Source organism: Daldinia decipiens, assembly GCF_022478715.1.
Source record: "Daldinia decipiens strain CBS 113046 unplaced genomic scaffold F4813scaffold_22, whole genome shotgun sequence".
In the NCBI taxonomy this organism is placed as follows: Eukaryota; Fungi; Ascomycota; class Sordariomycetes; order Xylariales; family Hypoxylaceae; genus Daldinia; species Daldinia decipiens.
In genome coordinates, this window is record NW_026054565.1 from 563,528 (window position 1) to 585,334 (window position 21,807).

The 21,807-nt window shown below is 30.6% G+C and overlaps 4 protein-coding genes across 4 annotated transcripts; 1 reads left to right on the forward strand and 3 right to left on the reverse strand.

Annotated features, from left to right (window-relative positions):
• Nucleotides 1-444: 444 nt before the first annotated feature.
• On the reverse strand, nucleotides 445-1,154 carry F4813DRAFT_363842 (uncharacterized protein). The gene is made up of 2 exons (XM_049243753.1): nucleotides 742-1,154; nucleotides 445-664 (listed from the first exon to the last, which is right to left on the reverse strand). Exons 1-2 carry the CDS (start codon nucleotides 964-966, stop codon nucleotides 611-613), a joined length of 279 nt encoding a protein of 92 aa, XP_049098590.1. The 5' UTR covers nucleotides 967-1,154; the 3' UTR covers nucleotides 445-610.
• A 2,421-nt stretch (nucleotides 1,155-3,575) lies between these two features.
• On the reverse strand, nucleotides 3,576-4,143 carry F4813DRAFT_363843 (uncharacterized protein). The gene is made up of 2 exons (XM_049243754.1): nucleotides 4,034-4,143; nucleotides 3,576-3,971 (listed from the first exon to the last, which is right to left on the reverse strand). The coding sequence occupies exons 1-2, from the start codon at nucleotides 4,072-4,074 to the stop codon at nucleotides 3,776-3,778; spliced, it is 237 nt and encodes a 78-aa protein (XP_049098591.1). The 5' UTR covers nucleotides 4,075-4,143; the 3' UTR covers nucleotides 3,576-3,775.
• Nucleotides 4,144-4,504: 361 nt separating this feature from the next.
• F4813DRAFT_131040 (uncharacterized protein) lies at nucleotides 4,505-5,560 on the forward strand. The gene is made up of 2 exons (XM_049238714.1): nucleotides 4,505-4,690; nucleotides 4,759-5,560. Exon 2 carries the CDS (start codon nucleotides 4,847-4,849, stop codon nucleotides 5,486-5,488), a length of 642 nt encoding a protein of 213 aa, XP_049098592.1. The 5' UTR covers nucleotides 4,505-4,690; nucleotides 4,759-4,846; the 3' UTR covers nucleotides 5,489-5,560.
• Nucleotides 5,560-8,576, reverse strand: F4813DRAFT_131032 (WD40 repeat-like protein). The gene is made up of 2 exons (XM_049238713.1): nucleotides 8,002-8,576; nucleotides 5,560-7,921 (listed from the first exon to the last, which is right to left on the reverse strand). Exons 1-2 carry the CDS (start codon nucleotides 8,437-8,439, stop codon nucleotides 5,681-5,683), a joined length of 2,679 nt encoding a protein of 892 aa, XP_049098593.1. The 5' UTR covers nucleotides 8,440-8,576; the 3' UTR covers nucleotides 5,560-5,680.
• Between the last annotated feature and the right edge of the window lie 13,231 nt (nucleotides 8,577-21,807).

Genomic DNA, 21,807 nt, shown 5'->3' on the forward strand with positions numbered 1-21,807 from the left:
ACACGACTGCGGTTAAGAGTTCCCTGGGTTAGATACTCCTTAGCTACTTACATAAGGTAGACATTTTAGTGAATCATCTAAGCAGCATTGTGTTAATCCTAGAAAATGTGATAGCTTATAGACAACACAAACTTTTAAAACTTGTTATTAAGCCTTTGATTAGACGGCCTCCAAGTTTCGGTGTACGACACTAATCATAAAGTTTAAGTGTTGAAGTAGTTTGTTTGAAATGACGACTAGTCTTCAATTTCTTATTCACGAGAAAGAGAAATCGGAATTGTCGTAGGGATAGTTTGAGCCCCTTTAAAATATTAGGGCTAAACTAAAGCCTCATTGCTCTAAGAGCGGTACCGTCAACAGTGATATTATAGTTAGTTTATACTAGACATTTCTACGGTATTTCTAGGGCTAAGGCCGATCAAAGGTTTCATTGGCAAAGAGCAATTTCGAATGGCAAAGTTATAATATTTCAAATCTAAACGAGTGTAGTCAGGCCGTGACAAATTAAATCAAAATCAATCACTCATAAAGAGTATATCCCATCATCCTTCCCGAGTTCAAGTCCTCCATTTGCTGTCGTCTCCCACAAGTCCTTAGCATTAAATTTCACTTAGAGGATATCAACACAGTTAAGAAGGTTGAGGTTGAGGTTGAGAAGGCCGCCCTGATAGCATTCAACGTAGTTAGCAATCACGAGTTCCTCCAACAGGAATAATTTTTAATTTAGCAGGTCCCACTTACACTACCATTGAGAACATTGTTGTTGCAGCAGTAGGCCTGGCCGCCACAGGGGTTGCCTAGGCTCAGGACGCAATCCAGAAGGAGGCCAGAGCAGCAGACTTCGTTCGGCTGGCTGTTGGAGCAGGAGCCCGTGCCCGTGTAAGTAGTACGGGCCTCGACGACCTCGGCAGGGGCAGCGGTGGCAACAGCGGCCAAAGCGAAGATGGTGATAATGTTGAACTGCATTTTGGATATTGTAAAGGAGTTGGACCTGAAGAGGCAGAGAATGTTCGTATTGGGCTAAGGAGAGCTGAAGAGAGCTGTAGAGACTGAAGACTAAGGTTTGATGGTCTGCGATGGTGATTATAACTTTGAGTTTCGAGGGAATTCAGAGAGCTTATATACCCATTCTCGATGCTCGTTTATCGACGCTGAGTATTCCCATGACCTCGGGTCCTTGCGTAGTCATGCGTAATGCTCCATGATGGCGCGTAGCTTATCCCCAGTACTGCACCCTGGTTTCTTCTTTTTTAGAATGGCGTTCCGCCATGGACAAATTTTCTCTCCGATCTATTCGATCTTGATGAAAATTCAGTCGGAAGTGCTCCGCGAGGGCGTCTGACTAGCGGCCACGACTCCTTAACGAGACTTCTTCATTTCACTGTGCGACCATAAATCGTATGTTTAGCCAAAGAATCAACCCAGGTTTTCTATAACCTACATATGCAAGCCACTACAACACAAGCGAGCAAGTCTAGCCTATCCAATCAACACAATTCCTTCTTCAGCCCTTACAGTATAGGTAACCTAGCTCTAGATTTCAGCCACACAATTTAGGAGCTGTAGGTAGCTTCAACATCCCAGCAAGAGTCTCCCCACACGAAGTACTCCAGATTCTAGGCTGCAGATTTGATCTTGGACGGGAAGGGGCGCTCGGGATCTTAAACTTGATTGTAGTGAGTACCTGGGTTAGCGATCTACCCCTTCACAAGAAAACGGTTATAATTAACGAGATTAATTAAATGAAGAATTTGTGTACTTACTTTCCATGGCATATATTCTTTATAACGGCCAAGCTTCTTCTGCTACCAAAGCTCTTGATTTCAAACAGTGGGTGGCGAAGCTGACCTGCACGGAATAGGGATAGACAATTGTATGAGTTGGTCACCGTGTGGTTACACCGTATAGTATAGTAACGTCATGATTATTTTCTGAGACTTACTCTTAGTGCATCAGACACTGGTAGAAGTAAGCATTTAGCCTTATTTCCATCTCCCGTGATTGGTAGCGAAGGTAGGTAGCTGCCGAATCCATGTAAGCCTCATAAAGAGGGCTAGTCAACTTTGATAACCTCTCAAGTTTCTGCGGGTTTTCACTATCCGCGCCTTCAAGCTTCTAGTGTCATTCTAACCTGTTTTATGATGATCTAAAATAGCAGAAGAAGGTCTAGGTCATGACTTCTTTGCATCTAGATTGTTGAATATTGCATATGCCCACGCCGGGAAACTGACGACAGTCAAATAATGGAAGTTTTCATAGATATTCATATTACATTAACCATTGACTCTTTAGAGACCTAAATAATGAATGAGTTGAACAGAGGTTTCATTAAATAAGGCAAGCCGCGAATTATGAGTTCTAATTGGTTATCCTGTAAGTATAATACTACGCCGATTCTCTCAACTTATACTATGTCCCCACCACATAATTCACCCACACTACCTACTATTCAAAAGCAGGAAATCCACGCTGAAGGTTGGCTGAGCGTAAGCAACTAGTGCTTAGGATCGAGGACAGGTACTCGCCTCCGCTTGATTAGACCTGGAATTGAACTGGGTAAACTGGCTAGCTGGCACCGCTCCAGGTAATTCTTTGAGCATGGAACGGTTCCGGTTTGAGGAACTTGTAAGCGTGGCGTTACTAACTTCCAAATAGCAAACGCTCGGGAGAAAGAGGCTCTTTAGCCATACAAGGAAAGTAATCTTCCTGTCAGGACGAGCTATCAATTCGTAAAGGTCGCTTACGATACATCACATGCTTCCACACCGTGTCGAAAGTATGATACTGAAAAGCATCCAAATCTTTAGTCCACCTCTCAAAAGAGACCTTGATAAGTGCCAAGGGTGATATTATCTAGAAGACGAAGCTAGGCCCAAGGGAAACGCAAGGAGCCAACCCTGGCGAAAATGTAGATTCCTAGTTGAAAGACATTGAGCAACCAGCAATAGACTTGCAGGAAACGTGCATAGCCGAGTGACATTGTTGTCGGGACCTGACTTGAACACGTTATTCAGTCGGCATAGCAGCCACCCATAACCATTCATGCCCACGCTTTTCCGATCCCCGAACATTAGGTACTTACTATGTAGCCACGTCTTTATAACACGAGGACACGGAACTATAAGTTATTGGAAGAGAATTACTTGGACCTGCATCCTACCGACGGATCGGGAACGCATAGATGAAGCTGGTGGAGGTAAGCGCTCCAAAATATGCATAGCCGGTAGGACTTAATAAGCGTGGTCTCTACATATGTCATAAAAAGCAAATTGCAACACGAGCGCCACATTACCAGGTTCTTCAGAAATCGAGAGGCAGAGGTGTACAACAGGGCCAGTCTGGACCATCATTTTTCTCCGAGAAAAGGTTCAATTTGAGACATCTTTGGTAGGACGTTGGCCCGTAAATCCCAAGATAATGATCAATGCTCTACGGTTATATATAGGTCACATACGCTCTCTCACTACGGGTGACGATGTTGCAATTTTTAACAGGTATCACAACATTAAGCCAAGGCATGAAACTGTATAGCATCGTAAAAATTGATTAATCAATAAATACAGCGGGCCAATTCTGCGAGTTTGACATAGTTCTAGTTTGTATAATAATCGAAGTGCCTAAAGATATTCAAATTCACAACTTGCCATGGGCCTGCAGAAGTGATATTGGCGCAGCCCGAACAGAACTGTCCAGAATGCCCGATTTTCGCTGCAGGTGTTCGGCGAAATGGCTTGATTATTATTTCAAAACAGCCGATTATACCATAAAATACCAGTCATAAGCATGTCATAATGTTCACCTTACGTTTCCTCTGAAGTAACCAGCTCATAATATAGATACATAACCTCAATGCCTTCACTAACTGGCAGCTATATATCACAGTAGCTGTAGTTATTAGTCTCCCCAACAACCACATGTCCCTCTGACTACCAGCTTGCTCCGGCGGGAAAGCCATCTTTAAAGCTGCATACCTATGAAGATGTAGTCAGAAATGCAGATTCGAAAAATATGTATTAGATAGGTACCTAACTACCCAAATATTCCTAAAATGCTCATTCTTACACGAGAGTGCATGTTTAGTACGATTTCGGACACCGATATAGAAGAAGGGCTGGCTAACTAGTCCCAGTACTCCGACATGCAATAATCTATTTTTACCAGTGATGCTTTGGAGTGTATTCGGAGCAGTAGGCATGTAAAATGCAGCTTGTCTAAGCAAAATGTTTTAGTGAAGAATTATGATTGCTAGATAGGATAATTGGATCGTGTTAATCGAAAATTTATAGAAATCGTCTGTGATAAAGCAAAGAAGCTTGTTTTTCATCTGCTTTTGAGATATGCCTTAGATTAAAGTTAGATTTTAATGATGGATGTGTAAGTCACCTACAGACAAAATCGTGAAAGTTATATTATTAACTAAGCTGCCAGCTGTGAAGAAGTAACACCTGACCGCCAGCTGACTCGCGCTCAGGACGTCATTGCACTCTCGGCCCCACAAGGCTCACGTTGCCGTCCAAGCAACCTTTAAAACATGCCGCTTGCCATTATCCAGCTGCCTGCAACTGATAGAACCTCGCATTTTAATATTCTAATATCTACCTACCTACCCTTGACCTACTACATCACCTGCATCTACTACCTCTTACGAATAATCTATACCGCGAAATACCGCCTATAAACGCTATATCGAGTACGTACTCGCATCCCCGAGCTAGAAAAACATTCACCCCTCCCAACAAAACCCCCCTCCTCAAAAAGAAGAAGAAAAGAAAATCAGCAAGCCGATCACGATCCAACCCCAACCCCAACCCCACCATCACCACCACCACCACCACCACCACTACCAATGAACCGCCTCTTCGGCAGCGCGCCCAAAGCGCCCAAGCCCACCCTCAACACCGCCATATCGAACCTCGACGGGCGCATCTCCTCCTTCGACGTGAAAATCGCCTCCCTAAACGCCGAGCTCGGCACGTACCAGAGCAAGATGGCCAAGATGCGCGAAGGCCCCGGCAAGTCCGCGCTGAAAGCCAAGGCGCTCAAGGTGCTCCAGCGCCGCAAGCAGTACGAGTCGCAGCGGGACCAGCTGCAGTCCCAGGTGTGGAACATGGAGCAGGCCCAGACCATGCAGGACAACCTCGCCGGCGTCATGACCACCGTCGACGCCATGAAGACCACCCAGAAGGAGCTCAAGAAGCAGTACGGCAAGGTCGACCTCGACAAGATCGAGCGCATGCAGGACGAGATGGCCGACCTCATGGACGTCGGCAACGAGATAAACGAGACCCTAAGTCGCGGATACGAGGTCCCCGATGATGTAGACGAAGCCGAGCTGGATGCCGAGCTGGAGCTGCTAGGCGCCGAGATGGAGATGGAGGGCGCGGGCATGGAGGCCGGTGGCGTGCCTGATTTCATGAGGGACGAAGTACCCGAATTCATTGACGAACCCCCGGAGGCTAACAGCAAGGTACAAGAGGCAGCGAGGTGATATCACGAGACTAGCGAGCGAGTTTACTTTCCAGATGAGCGGAGAAGGGAGTTATTGGAGTTTACGCGACAAGGGGTTTTAGAAGGTCTCTGATTTTACCATTATACTCTATTTAGTTCAACGTCGCTATATCGATACTCATATCGTCATGTACACATAATATCCCGTAAACAATACAGCCCTTGAAAGCTTCTACTCTACGGTCCCGAAAAATGTAGATGCCTCTTCGAGCTCTGGGTCCCCATTGCAAAAGTCCCAACCCACGATGGTGCTTGTCTGACTACAGCAAATTATCCGTCGTGCGTCGAATTGTAACTTGAAAATCCTGGCGGGGCTTGTATCTGCTTGTGGGATATGGGGATGTTGCTGGCCCTGTACTTGGCCTTGCGCTTGAGACGTTGTAGTCTGTGGCTGGGGCTGCGCTTGTTGAACCTGATGCTGAGTGTGCGGCATGGTCATATTAGTGAGGCTAGGTGGGCCACCACCGTTGCTTGTTGTAGAGTGCCCCGTTGAAGGAATATTGGATGGATTATGCTGGCTGGCTGGCTGAGCCGACGTCTCCCCAGCCGTAGTTGCTGAAAGGGCTTGCTGTACAGACTCTCTGATGCGACTTTGGGCAAGTTGAGCTCTATTTACAGCACTGCTAACAACCTGTCTTAGCTGCGAGCGAATAATGGGGTTAGGTTCACGACTGATGGCCGATTGTATGTGAAATTGGTAGGTTAACATGGTCGGATAGGAAGCTAACGCCTGTTGGAGGGCTGCTGGTCCCTGCGGAACACAAGCATCGATCATTTGTGTGTAGGATGAAGTCGTTTGAGGGGTGATGGTGGCGAGGATAGGGTGCTCGACATGAGTGAAATTCGGATGTGCTTGCGTTAGTGGAGCGCTTGCGGGGGGCGCTGGTAGGTTATGGGTAGAAGGCAGGGTTGATGACGTAGGAAGTGCTCTAGAAGTAGAGCGAGAAGGTGTCTGCTTGAGGGCTGCCGCCGCGCCTTCTTCCTGGCGAAGCGTATGTGCGCTCTTCCAGATACCATCCCTGTCCCGCCGCCAGATTATAATGCTTTGGTCGTAAGAACCGGACACTATTCGCCCGTAAGGACCGCCACCGCCGCCGGGAGGAAGCGTAGCCCCGTATGCAGTAATATCCTCAGGCCGGCGACTACCCGCGTTATGTGGTCGACGCTTCAACGACTGGACTTCTTGTTCGAGAGTCCCAGCATTTAAAGCCTTGAAATATGCCTGATCGACAGCCTTTGCTTCCAACCGATCTTGCTCGATGCTATAAGGAAGATCACCGAACCCAGCTTGTACAGTACGCACAAGGTTGCCATGCGCCCGCAAACTCGCAACTTCGAGGCCCGTTTCTCGGTCGAAGACCTTGACTTCATTATCGCTACTCCCACTCACAATACGCCGACCGTCATACTGGACACAGGCAATACCCTTATTATGCCCAAGAAAAGTCCTCTGGCACGTCTGATTTGGCCAATCCCACACTTTGATATGTCTATCGCCACTCGCCGAGACAATTTCGCGATCACAAATCTGGACAGCGTTTACGGCGGCGCCGTGCCCCTCAAGACATCCGATCATCGTGTACGGTGGTTTGATAGCGGCTTGGTTCATAGGCGAGTCATCGAAACCGAAATTTCTAAGATTTATCGGTACAGGGCTAACACCTTGAGTCCCGCCATATCCCAAGTCGCCAGGTCGTAATGGAACACGGTTGAAAATCTTGATCGTCTTGTCCTTGGAGCATGTTACGAGGATCCGTTTGTCGAACTTGACATTAAGAACTGATTCCCTGTGCGCCTTCTTCAGTCGCTGGATGATTTCGCCTGTAGAAAATTTCCATAAAATCACATCCGAGTCGCTACTTCCGGAGACAATTAGATCCTCCTCAGGATCTGAGTCGAACTGCAAACAGAGAACTGATCCTTGATGGCCTATAAGAGGCGGTCGTGTAAGGCGCCGGGTGCGTAGGTTCCATATCCGTAGCGTACGGTCTCGGCTACCACTGACAAGATACTCCGGGTTATATTGGAGGCTGTAGATACACTCGTTGTGTCCCTCGCCTAGGTGATCCGGATGGGGTAGCTGGAAGTTTTTGTACCGGCCACGATCCCAATTGCGTTCTAGCCTTCGTCTCATCGTATATAGATACTTCCAGTTAATTTTGTACCTACGATCAATCGAATCATAAATCCAAAGCGCAGACTTCAGTAGGTTAGGTAAGCCAGAAGTAGTCTCAATAAACGATTCGATAGTTGCTTTGCCTTTGCCTTTCGATACTCGGGAAGCAGACTGCCCTCTTTGGTCGTGCATGGGACTGGGCGACTTCATCATCAGGCTGCCCATATGCTGGATAACACTAGTGTTACTCTGAACAGACGAGCCACTCGCCCCAGGCTGGCGAATGTGGAAAGTACTCTTATCATACAGGTTAGGCACGGTTCTCGCTCAACAGATGCATCTCTCCAGTCTAACCTTCGAGGGTAGAATACACTTACATTATACTGGTTAACCTCGGGGTCTTGTGTTACGGCCGCATCAGCATCGACCATATCATAATCTTCGTCATCCTGTGCTGCTGGTTCCGATACAGCTCGTTTCTTATTCGCGTGGCCGTCTTCGAACGATTCTATCTTTTGAGACGGGACTTGGGTTTCATTCATCCTCTGTTCTGCGGCTGTGATTTCGGATGATATGGCCTTCCACCCTTCTAAGTAGAACAACCGCTGCCAAAGTTTGCGGTCTAAAGCCAAATCGTACCAGCCCCGGCAACACATCGCAACATGGATCAGCGACACAGGGTCTAGATAACCCAGGATTTTGAGGCATATCTCCGGTGGTAGGCGTTCCACGAAGTTGATATAGAGGCGAGGGTTTAGTCCGTTCATGACGATATCGGCGATCACGGTGGTAGGCAATTCGTTTAGTATTAACATTGCTAGTCCTAAAGATTTAAAAATGGCATGTTAGCGGAATAAATTATACAATATAGCAAGGGGTGAGCTGAATTGAAAGCAGTAGCAATAGCAGTATTTCAATTATGGGGAATATCTGGTTGGTAATCGAATCCGTGGACTTACGAGTCTTCTGGTGTATCGACAGTGTGGGTAATTGAGCCGACAGCCATGCCGGTATGTCGGCAGCTGGTCGCTTCGCCGTCAGCGACGCATTACTGGTAAGGCTACCTGAATCGGAGGGATTAAGGGGATGCTCGGAATAACCCTCGTCAGGTTCTTGGGTCGGAGAGAAAGGATCCATCGAGTGGCTCTGTAATAGCCTCGTGCTTATTAATAATCGGTCTGATAGTATCTTGCGTATCTTTATCTTTTGTATCTTGTAGGTTTGAACAATTCTGTATACAAACCTTTTTTTGAAACGGCGTTATGAGACGCAGAGATAGGAAAACAAGTGGTGAGCAGAAACTTAGTAAGGCGGCACCAAACTTGGTTCAGTATTGGTTACTGATTGTTGTTATGATGTATCACCACGTGGGTCGCGAGGCGAGGGGCGCGTGCAAAATGCGTTCCCGGTTGAAATAGACATGCAATTCTATTAATATGACAATGGGGTAGCGATAGAAAAGTCGCCCACGATATCAGAAGAAATAGGTTTGCGGTTGTGAAAGTGAGATGATCTGCCTTAGGGAGTTAGATCAACGTTGTACCCGGAGAGTTGATGCGACGGTTGTTATGGGTATGGGTTTATCGGAATGGCCATGTTTTTCTAAGCTATTACATAGGTGCACTAGTCTAAAGTTTGCCAACAAACTAGGACCACCTATTGGGCGGATTTGACTCACTAGTTGCCCTATCCGATACCTCACCGAATCAGAATCAGATCATGAGCCACTAAGTATCCAGGTACCTGCTACATATTGTAAGCAAGTGAGGGGGAGGGGCTACAGAGCCTGACCTTTATCACCTTTATCCCACTAGGTTAGATGCTAGCACCTGAAGATCCGTTAGTTAATCTTCTCTTAGTAGCCAAATTTAACTTCACTATTGCACCAATTTACACGATACGTTAGGTACCTAGGTACCTAGGTAGGTAACCTTTTCCCGATCGTTTCTTCTATAGCGGCTTTTCCTATACGAATAATATCAGGTATCTATGCGCTTGGGTTTTAGGATTCATGTAGGGTTCTATTGTCCTGCTGCGCTGGGCCTGTAGGATAGGTGCATCAATAAGAAAACAACCTTTCGATGCTACCTCTACAACCCAAGAAATGGCATTATCACAGCGAATGTAGGAAGAATAAGGCCACGTATGAAACTATCATACAACTGACTGGCTACCTGTAATCCGTTCATGTATATATGGTAAATTCTCGGTAGAATTGGATTAGATACACGTTTATGAGCGTGGGTTAACATCGCCCTATAACACATTTTACTTTGTTACAAATCGATCGTGAACTAGATTTACAGTCTTTTGGGGAGGATTATTGGTTTACTTAGTGAGATCTTAATAATTATGTCATCTTGCTAGCACCGAACATGCAGGCATTACGGATATATTAATGATAAATATTCGATTCCGCTTTATATGTTTGGGTCAATGAACTCCCAGTTTCAATATTGCCGTCTACCGGTTGAGAGTCGAAAAAGGCTAATATATTGTTGTAGGTCATATCAAGTATATACCCCTCCCCCATAAGTTACTACACAATCGTGGACTCACACAAGGACGCGCAAGTGTCGTGTATCTTACTTGTTATGTGTAATGGGTGTAGACTCTTAATCCCATTTCTAGAGCCAAAAAGAGAAATATAGAGGTTAATTAACCATATTAACAGGTAAGGATGTATTTTAGTATGAAGTTTAGAGAAGGGTCTTAACTAACTGGAAAGCGGTATAATAGCATGTAATATTTAATAAGCTAACACATAAGATAGGGGAGATGTCGAAAGAAGCATGCATAGAAGCATTATCGAACACTAATATATAATCCCTGCATCGGTTTTCTTCCCTGCGGCTGTCATAAAGATGATGCCGTCGTGCACCCATCATCCCGTATGCACTATACACCTGCAGGATTCGAGTAACCCCGCTTGGTGATCATAGTGGGTTCATCAGGCGAGTCAGGATCTCTATCCCCTTTTCGTGCTGATGAGGTGCCTAATATTTTGGGTTAGTTGTTTGATGTTAAGTTTGATCTACTATATATCAGGGAAATGGTATAATATAATATTGATACATGCTTATTCGAATATCCGAGCCTCTCTTCCGGACAAAAGCTTCCAGTTCTATAAAAGGGACTCGATCTGTGAAGTATAATACAGTGGCTGACTGCTTCGCGCAGGTAGCAGTGGCCAAGAAAACACCAAGTCCTAGAGTCAGCTGGAACGGTATACCTATGGCATTAGCCCCGTGTCGTATTTAGGCAAGTTGATGTAATCTGGGGATATTTTAAGAATTGCTTGCAGCGAGGCTTTATACATAGGTACACTACTTGAAAGTTTCTAGCTTGCTACCTACCTATCTGCCAGTACCTAGGTAGCTTACATTCAGCTTACTATCCGATGTGTGTAAAGTAATATTCTTATCAATCTTCTCATACGATATTGCATCTAAATATCTTAAGTAGTAATCAGAACTAATGATATTATTATGACCAATTTATCCTTTAAGATGCGGCAGAGGCAGAGACGTCTGTCGATCATGCTCGGTTTAAAAAGGGCGTCTTCTCTAGTGCAACGGGATTTAGCCCCTTTAGGAATAGACCCGGGGGTTCGCTAATTTGAAACAGCCAGAGATAAAGACTCTATCATAGTTCATGGCCAATTGCGGGAGCCCGCAGATGGAGGTTACTTGGTGGGGAGGTGTGAGACGTACTGTGCAAAGTATCTTAAGTAAAAGTATATAACTAGTCAATCTACAACTAATGGTGTAAAGAACTAAGAAACAAAAACTACAAGGGTAAAGAAGGAAACCTAACAAAGGCTTATTAACTAACTAATACCTTCTATGCTCTATGATATTTATATCATAATATCAATTTATATTAATAATTGTGTTATGCTCAAAAGGAATGACGAATTAGTAATACATCTTGTTGTGGCACGGCTTTTTTGGCATATAAGGCTTGACTTATCAACTACATGTAGGTGTGTAATGCTTTAAAAGGGAAGAGGAATAAATTATATGTTTATTTTTATTTAACCTCTTTGTTTACATCGTTGAAATAGTCGTTTATGAACCTTTATGGTATTGTTAGATTGACTATGTATTACGTAATAATATGAAAGGGAATGTAAATAACAATTATATTCTAATTGGTTATATTAAAATAAGAAAAGAGGGGTTCTTTTAAATAAAGAAAAATATTTATTATATAAATGTGTAAGCTATATGTGAACAGTGTATGTAGGCATAACCCTGGTTATATAATGAAGTTACGTAACCGTTATCCCAATATTAACAACTTTTCTTTTCTTTTTTACATTGTTATATAATTACGCTTTTTAAAATAAAAATTTAAACGTTAATTTAAACGCAATAAAAACAGTTTTCTTCAAAATTTTTTCCTTTTTTTTTAAATTAATTTAAATTATTATTATTTTTTTATGCAATTATCTTTTTTATATATTTATAATAGTTAAAAAATGTTATATTAATATTTTTGTAAAGTAAATTATTTTATACTAACGATATTATTATAATTTTATAAATTAATAATTAAATATTAAAGAATTAAGTTTCCATTATTTTAAAATAAATAATAAATAATTTTAAAGCGTTAATTTTATTTTTTATTTAATTTATTATAATTATATTAATAAAATATTAACGTTATATTACCAATTAAAAATTATATATTAATATGTTAATTTATTATTATTATTTTATTAAAATAACTATTAAGGTTTAAGTTAACAATTCAAATATTTATTTAGTAAATATTATAATATATAATATGTAATATAATTATCTATTAACGTTTTTAAAATATTATAAAAAATATGTAAAAGGATTTAAAGAAATATTTATAATAAATAAAAAATAAAGATTAAATAAACAAAATTTATATAATTTGATAATATTATAAAATTATTTAAAAATAAAATAATTATTTAATTAATATTATTAAAAGTATTTATATTAAGTTAAAAAATACTATTATTAAAATTAAGTTTTTTTATAAAGCGGTTAAATTATTTTTTATACAGTTTTTTAAAATATATTTTAATTTATATACCGTATTATTTCGTTAATAATTTTTTTCTTTTTTAATAAATAAATAATTTTATGGTTAATTTTTAAATAATTTATTATTTATTTTATTATTATTATTAAGTATTAAATTAAAATAAAAAAAATTAATAAAATTAAATAATTTTATAGATTTATTAAATTTTAATATTATAATAATATTTTTTAATTATTTTAATTTTTTTTAACCTAATCTTTAAATTTTATAATAAAAAAATTGATATTAAAAAATATTTTTAAAACTTTATTAACGTTTATTTTTATTATTACATCAATTGGATTATTTTCCCTGTAAATCCATTTAATATTATATATTTCCCGTTTCTTATATAATTACCGCAATAACATAATATCAATCATTAACCGTTTTTCTTTTATGGTTTTAAACTTCATAATATACTCGTATAACAAAAATAAATCAATATATACAATAATAAAAATAGATAAAAATATTAATTTATTAAAAATTAACATTATTATAAATTTAATTACTATTATTATATTTATTTTATAAATTATAACATATATTTTATTTGTTAAAATGTTCTTTATAACTTATTTATATTTTATTAAATTTTAATAAATTAAATTATTCTTTATTATAAAAATTTCGTTATTAATAATTTTATTAATAATAAATATTTTATAATTAATTTAAAAATTTAAATCTTTATTATTTACAAATAATTTATTTATAAAAATAAATATTTTAACTATTATAAAATTTAATAAAATATATTAAAAACCTTATTAAAAATTATTTAACTATTATTATAATTTTTTATTAAATTTAATAATTTCGTTTTTTCCAAGTTTTTAGTATTAAACTATTTCTAATATATTAAATATAATTTTCAATTAATATATTATAATAATATATATATTATAAGCTTTTTATTATATGTATTGTTATAATATGTTTTTTGTATTAATTTTAATAATTTTAATTTTTTTACCCTAATTTTTTTATTATAAATAAATGTTTCTTCTTAAACTTTTTAATATTACATATTTGTTAAATATTAATACTTTTATATTTATAAAATATATTTTAAATTTTATTATAAATTTTATTTTTTAAAATTTTTTATTTTTAAATTTATTAAATGTTTTATTAAATATTTTTAAAATATTATCCGTTTATATTATAATAAATTTAAATAATTTTACTATATTTAAAATTAATAAATATAAGTTATATATAGATATAGTTATGGAGAATTTCTTTTTATAATATTTGAAATATATAAACCATTAGTATATGCCTATTTTTAAAATCTTGTATAAAGGTTTAATTACGATTATTACGGTTTTTTTTGGGAATATATGTGTTAATTCCTTCGGTAGCCTTGTTACGATTGTTTGGTTAAAGTTTATATTTAACTATATGTAAGCTTATATTACGTTTTGTAACTATATTATAACGTTATTATTTTATGCGGTTAGCGAAGGGATAAGGGTTATAATAATATATTAATTTAATTATTATATTATTAAAAATTGGATTAGTATTTTGGTTTTTTTATGTTGTTATAGTTTTGTATAATAAGTTTTGATTTTTTATATAGTTTATTTATTGTTTTCCTTTTAATTTTATATATCATTTTTGAGTTAAATAGGTGTATACCGTTATATTTTCTTTTATTGTACCGTTTAAAAAAGAATATACTTTGTCTGATAAACCTTTCAACCTTTTGCTTATTAAACTTCTTGAAGGATTGCTTTAATATAGTAATCTTATCATTTCTGCGGAGTTATACCGCGAGTTTTACGTTGGCAATTTCTTTTAAAGATGAGTAATACGTAGAATTTACTTTTTTAAGTTTATTTTTATTATTTAATAATTATTTTTATAATTTTTTAATTATTTATTTTTTAATTTCCGATATAAAATTATTAATTAAATTATTTATATTAAAATTAAATTTATTATTATTAATTAAGATATTTATAATTTTATAATAATAATATAATTTTATAATAATAATATAATTTTATAATAATAATATAAAATTTAATAAATTTATTATTAACTTTAATAATATATATTTTATTATTATACATAATAAATTTATAAAGTTTTATTTAACCTTTATTTTTTTAATATATTTATATTTTTAATTATAATAAAAATTTTAATATATTTATTATATTTAATTTATTTTTTATACCAAATATTTTATTTATTTATTATTATATTTTAATCTTACATATTTCTTCTATTATTTTACATACGATTATAACCTTTATTATTATTAATAAAATAAATATAATATTATTAACTAATCTTAAATATGCTTTAAATATAAGTAATATTAAAACTAAGCTATTTGATCTTATAATATTATTAATTATTTTAACAATTATTTATAAAATATAGTATATATTTATTTAAATCTTTTAAAGGTTTTTTAATATAATTTTATATATTTATTATAAAAATTTATAATATTTTTTTAATTTTTTAATAAAATTATATATTTTAATTAATATTTTTTTTATTATAATAAATAAGTTTTTTACATTAATTATAAATTTATTTATTATAAAATTTATATTAACGTTAAATATTAAATTATTAAACAATTTAAAATAATTATCTATCTATATTATATATAATATATTCCATATATATTTAATAATTATATCTTTTAAAAATTTTATTACCTAAAATAATATTATTTTATTAATAATATAAAATATTAATTTATCTTTAATATATATTATATTGATATATATAATATAGTTAAAGTTAATATTATTTTTTATTATAAATTTAAACTATTCCAATATATTTTTATATATTTAACATTAATAATAATATTTATTAATTTTATTAATAATAATTTTATTAAATTTATTATACTTTATTTTATTAAAAATATTATAAAATCATTCCGTAATAAGATAACCAAATCGTTAATAAATTTATTAAAATTTAATTTCTGTAAAATAATAATATAAAACCACTTATTCTTAATTTAATAAATATTAAATATATTTCCATTTCCAAATAATAAAATAATCCTTATTCTTATAAATTAAAATATTTTTTACATTATTAAAAAACACGCCAAATTTATTTATATTATTAAAATATATTAAAAACAATATATTTACTTATATAATATAAAATTTAATAATTTTAAATAAGGTTAATATATTTATTATTTCCATATTTATATTATCCTTATTATTACCAAACTTAATTATATATACCTTAACCGTTATTATATTTAATTTAATATATAAATTTATTTTTTATAAAATTTATATTTAAAATTTTTTTCCTATTAATATCTTTATAACTTTAATATTAAATATTATACTTTAAAATATATATAAATATTAATTTTTTAAATAAAAGATTATAAACGTCTTTTTTACAAAACTTATATCGATTATATTTAATCTTATAAACATATAAAAAATTACTTAATTTGCTAAAATATTAATTACGCAATAACCATTAACTTTACCATATATTATAAAATATTAATTAATTAATAATAATATTTAATATTTATTATCCAAATTATTATTATCATTTTATTTAATAAATTAAATATTAAAATCATTTCCAATCTCTTTATTTTCATCATATCTTATATTAATACCTTTATACTTTATAAAAAATTTTCAAAATTTTATCCTAAATTTTTATATTTACATTCTTACACATATTTACGCCATTTTACTTATCTTTTCCGTTACTTTATAACAAAATATTTTTTCCCGTTATTATTATTATAACCACATTTTTTAAAACATTTTCCTAATAATTCGTTTTCGTAAAATTAAAATTACCATAAATATCTATTACCGTTATTATTATTTTAATATATTTAATTTATCCAATATTAATTATTTAACTACTTTTAAATTATTTATAACTTATATTAATACACAATACCAACTATACTACGCAAATTTAAACATACATTATTAAACATATTTATTAATTAAAATATTACTACATTAAATATTAAATATTTTTATACAACATTAATTATACCTTTTTTCAAATTAATATTTTTTAAATAATTAATTAAAAATCCTTTATATATTTATTAAACTTATTTAATTTGTTAGTAGGTATATATATAAATAAAAATAATAATAATAACAATAAAATAATAATAAATAAATTAATAATATTAAGATTGGTGTATTAAAATGTTTAAGGAGGGAAGAATTTATTTAAGATTAATTAAATATAATATATTTTTATATTTTAATAATAGTAAATATTTAACTTTTTTATTTAGTAAAATTAAGTATTTTATTTTTTTTTATTTATAATAAGGGTATTTTATTATTAATAAAATGTTTTTATATTAATGTTATACGATTATTATTTATTTTATTTTTTTTTTGTAATTAATTAATTATAAAATATAATTAAATAAATAAAATTTTAAGATTTATATTAATGTATATTTATATTGGTTTGGATATATGTTATTACGTATTTGTAATTTTATATATTTATAATTGTATATATTTGTGACGGTTAAAGGATGAAATTATAATGGTTTAAATTAAGAATTATTTTATAAATGAGGTTGTGTTAGCATATATTATACCATTTTATTTTTGGTATATTTTTTTTTATTTTTTGCGATAGTTTGTGTTTGGGTTGGTATTAATAATTGGTTTTAATAATTTATTATTACGCTGGTTTAATATTGCTTTTAACTTTTTTGCGTTTTATTTACCTTTTTAAATATAAATTAATTTGGTTATTTTTTACTAATGTTTTTATAACTTTATTTAAGGACGCCTTTATTATTATATTTACTAGATTATAATTGTTATATATTTATTGGATATTATTAATTTCTTTATTTTTGTATAATTGTTTTAAGGCCATAAAATTGATTATTAATTTTTTTTTTGTTGGTATTGTTTATTTAGATAATGAACTGGTGCTGGTGTATCAGGTGACCTTGATCCTGATCATGTGATCATATTCTTAGTATAAGTACCATTTATGGTCGCACACACCCATTTTACATAGTATCATCCACTTTTAATACAAGTCATTCCTTTCCTTCATCACCACCATTTAAAAGTCCTTGATATCAGGTCTAATAGGGCTTGATCCAAGGCCAAGACGTCTAAGTCTTGTTTAATAAAGTATTGGTATAATAAGAAAAAATTTGTATATAAAATAAAAGAAATTATCGAGAAGTTTAATTAGTTTAAGATGGTGTTAATAGTATTATGGATAATATAGTTTATATTAAAGTTTTATATTATTTTATAGATTTTATTAGTAAATATATTACGTGTAATATGTTTATATTTGGTAGATAATTAATAGATAATATTATTAGTAAGTTATATTTTATTGTTATAGTTTATAGGTTTTTTATTGTTAAATATTATAATATAGTTGATTTAAAAGTTTATATCTTTATTATTAATAAATAAACCGTTTATAAAAACGTATAGGCGTAGGTTTTAAAAATTTAATTCTATATACTTAAGGTTTTAATCTTTGTAATCTATTTGTTATTTAATTTTTATATTAAGGGTTTTAATTTTTTTTGGTTTAGGTTTTATATGTTATATTATCGTAAAATAGTTGAAGGTTATTTTAGGTTAGTAAATAGACGTAATATAAGTATTTTTTATATGTTATTTTATAAATTTCTTAATTATATCAGATATTTTTAGGTTTAATTTTTTTAATTTTTTTGTTTATTTTTTTTAAATAGTAAAAATTATTTTTTTATGGATTATAATTTGTAATTTATTAAAGTTTTCGATTATGTTTAATTTTAAAATTTTTTAAGATTTTATTTTAATATTTACCTTTATAAAAATCTTATCTTTTTTGGTTAGAAATTCTATTATATTAATATTTAATATGTTATTTGTTTATAAACCTATAATTTTAAATGGTTAATTTAATTTTGTAATTAATAGGTATGAATTAAATATTAATAAGGTTATATTTAATTCTTTTTAATGATATTTAGAATAAGTTTTAAATTAATATGTATTTAATTTTATAAGTTTGTATAGAAATTTGATTATTTATAATAATATTTTTTTAAAATATTTATTTTTTAATTTTAAAGGTAGGCGTATATATATTATTTTTTACATAAAGGTTTTAAATTATATATATATTATAGTAATATTTTAGATTATTATTTTTATATTTTATTATTATAATATAGGTGTTAGAATTAATATTAAACATTGGTTAATATATTAGATTGTTAGAGTATATATTATAATAAAGTTTTTATTAAGGTTTTTATAGCTTTATACTATAAATTATGATTTTTTATATGGTGTTGGCGTAATTTTTTTTTAATTTTGTAGATTATGTAGGATTTAAATATAGTTGCGTTTTGGTGAAGTATTTTGTTATATATTTTGGGTTATAAGATATTATTTATAAAAAGGGTATTAAATTCTTTTATATTAAAGGTCTTATACAACCTTCTTGGCGTAATTATCTTTCTGTTTAATTGTAGTTTTAAAATAAGGATGTAGTTATTTTTTTTTATATTAATATATATTATATTTATAATAAATATATTTAAATTTTTATTGGATATAACTTTATATTTATTAAGGTTAAATTAGGGTGGCGGTAGCGGTAAATAAATTTTAAGATTTTTTTTTAATTATTTATATAGTTTAACATATATATTTTAGAAAATTAAAGTGTTTTTTAATGCATTTAATGTAATGGTTACGTTTTTATCCATAATAATAATAATTTTATATAGTTTTTTTTATTTATTTTTTTTATAATAAATCAATATATTATTACTAATAAATAATGATATGGATAGCGTTTTTAAAATATTTAATCTATTTCTTATATTTATAACGTTGTGAATAATTCTTTATACTTTAACCTTTTTAACTTTAATTATAACCTTCTATATTATTTAAACCCTTTCCAATTATAATTATATAGAAGAAAAATCTATATTAATTTTTAAATAAGTATTAAAAATTAATAAAATAAAAATGAAATTATTTAGATTTGTTATATTATTTATAATTTTAATTGCTATTTATAAGTAAGCCTTTTTTAACCCTTATATTTTTTTGGAAATAATCTTATATGTTTTTTAAATTAAACCATAATATTTTTCTATTTTATTAATTAATTAATATACTTTAATAAGTATTTAATTATAAATAATTTTTACAAAATAAACCTTATTATAGAATTTAATATTATCAAAATTAATATTTATATCGTAATTAAAGATATTTAATAGTTTTAAATATATATCGATTTAATATTGTTTAAATATTTTTTAAATTTTTTTAATAAAAATATTTTTTATAAATCGGATTATTTAAAACCCTATTATTACGTTAACTATATAAAAAACCAATTTCTTATTTAAATATATAATATTGGTAATTATTTTATAATTAAAATTTATATTGAGATTTTTAAGATTAAATTTAAAACGTTAAAATATTTTATTTTTAACTTAATAATAATAATAAAACTTATTAATTTTTTTAAAATTTTTAATATTTATTTTATATCTTATTTTATTAAATAAATTATAAAATTTATTAATAAATAAATGATTAAAATATATATATAAGCAGCGTAATTTTATTTTTATAAAATAAATAATATTATTAAATTAAAATTATAAGTATTCCCATTTTTATATAATTTTAATTATTACGCCATTTTTATTAATTAATTAATTAATAATATTATTAAAATATACTTTTAAACAATTTATATTTTTAATAAAAAAAATAAAATATTTATTTTTATTATATAGAAATTTATCTTATTAAACAAAATATTAATTATTATAATTTTTAATAATTTAATAAGCAAATTATTTTTAAAGTATATATTAATTTTATTAACGCGGTTAATATTTAGGTTATTATAATATTTTAAATTTTTATTAGCAAAGGTTTAATATTAACTTTTATTTACAATTAATATTTACGCTGTTTTTATGTTTGGTATGATATCTTAAAATACATTTTTTACATATTAATTAAAAATAAATATGGTATTGGTATTAGATTTATTAATAAATTTTTTAAGGATTAACATTTATAGGTTAAATTAATATTAAAAAGATTTATTTAAAAAATAAGTTATAATTATATATTAATTTTTAACTCTTTTTCTTTTTTAATAAATTTCTTAAATTTTTTTATGTTAAAATTTTTAATACCTTTATATTTAACTAAAAAAATTATATAATTTTTTTTTGCTTAATTTCTTTTAACTTTTTATTAAGTTTTAATTTCCTTACGTTTTTTTTCCGGGTATTTAATTGATTAACATTTTTTTTTATATACTTAATAGCGGCGTTTCTAATATTTTAACGTTTTTTAATAAATATTATATTTACCGTTTTTATTATTACGATAATATTTACAATTAATATAATATTAATTAATATTATATTTATTGTTATTATTATTTTTATTATTAATATTTATTATAAACTAATATATTTTTTTAAGATTTTTAAATGTTTTAATAAATATTTAGAATTTATTGGTTAATTTTTTAAAATAATATAATAAAGTAAATAGTGTATGTTATAATTATAATATATTATAATATATTTTATACATAATGAATAAGACTTAAACGTCTTAGCCTTGGATCAAGCCTTATTAGACTTGATATCAAGGATTTTTAGATGATGAAATTGATGAAAAAGAATGACTTATATTAAAAGTGGATAATACTATGTAAAATGGGTATGTGCGATTATAAATGGTATTTATACTAAGAATATAATTATATGATTAGGGTTAAAGTTATTTGATATACTAGTACTAGTTCATAACCTCTTTTTGAATTTTATCAAAACCACAAGATCAAATTCGACCCACAAAACAGGGGTTGGGACCTGAAAAAAAAGGAAATAAAACAACACGAGTGGGGATCGAATCCTAGGCCTTGAAAAAAAATTTCGCACTGCCTGGGCTATTGGGGCTATTGATCATCAGCCTTGTGGTACAGCCTTGTGGTACAGCCTTCCCAATATCCTGGGTATTATCAGGTCTTGAATCGTATCCTGAATGAATCTATATGCCGTGTAATTCAACCAACTT

Excerpts from the sequence above, each read along its gene's own strand:
- F4813DRAFT_363842 (XM_049243753.1), bottom strand. The coding sequence starts at position 966 with ATGCAGTTCAACATTATCACCATCTTCGCTTTGGCCGCTGTTGCCACC. Across the intron at positions 665-741 it reads ACAATGTTCTCAATGGTAGT|GGCGGCCTTCTCAACCTCAA; the intron begins GTAAGTGGGACC and ends GAATGCTATCAG.
- F4813DRAFT_363843 (XM_049243754.1), bottom strand. The coding sequence starts at position 4,074 with ATGCACTCTCGTGTAAGAATGAGCATTTTAGGAATATTTGG. Across the intron at positions 3,972-4,033 it reads AGCATTTTAGGAATATTTGG|GTATGCAGCTTTAAAGATGG; the intron begins GTAGTTAGGTAC and ends ACATCTTCATAG.
- F4813DRAFT_131040 (XM_049238714.1), top strand. The coding sequence starts at position 4,847 with ATGAACCGCCTCTTCGGCAGCGCGCCCAAAGCGCCCAAGCCCACCCTC.
- F4813DRAFT_131032 (XM_049238713.1), bottom strand. The coding sequence starts at position 8,439 with ATGTTAATACTAAACGAATTGCCTACCACCGTGATCGCCGATATCGTC. Across the intron at positions 7,922-8,001 it reads CCGAGGTTAACCAGTATAAT|AGTACTTTCCACATTCGCCA; the intron begins GTAAGTGTATTC and ends CTGTATGATAAG.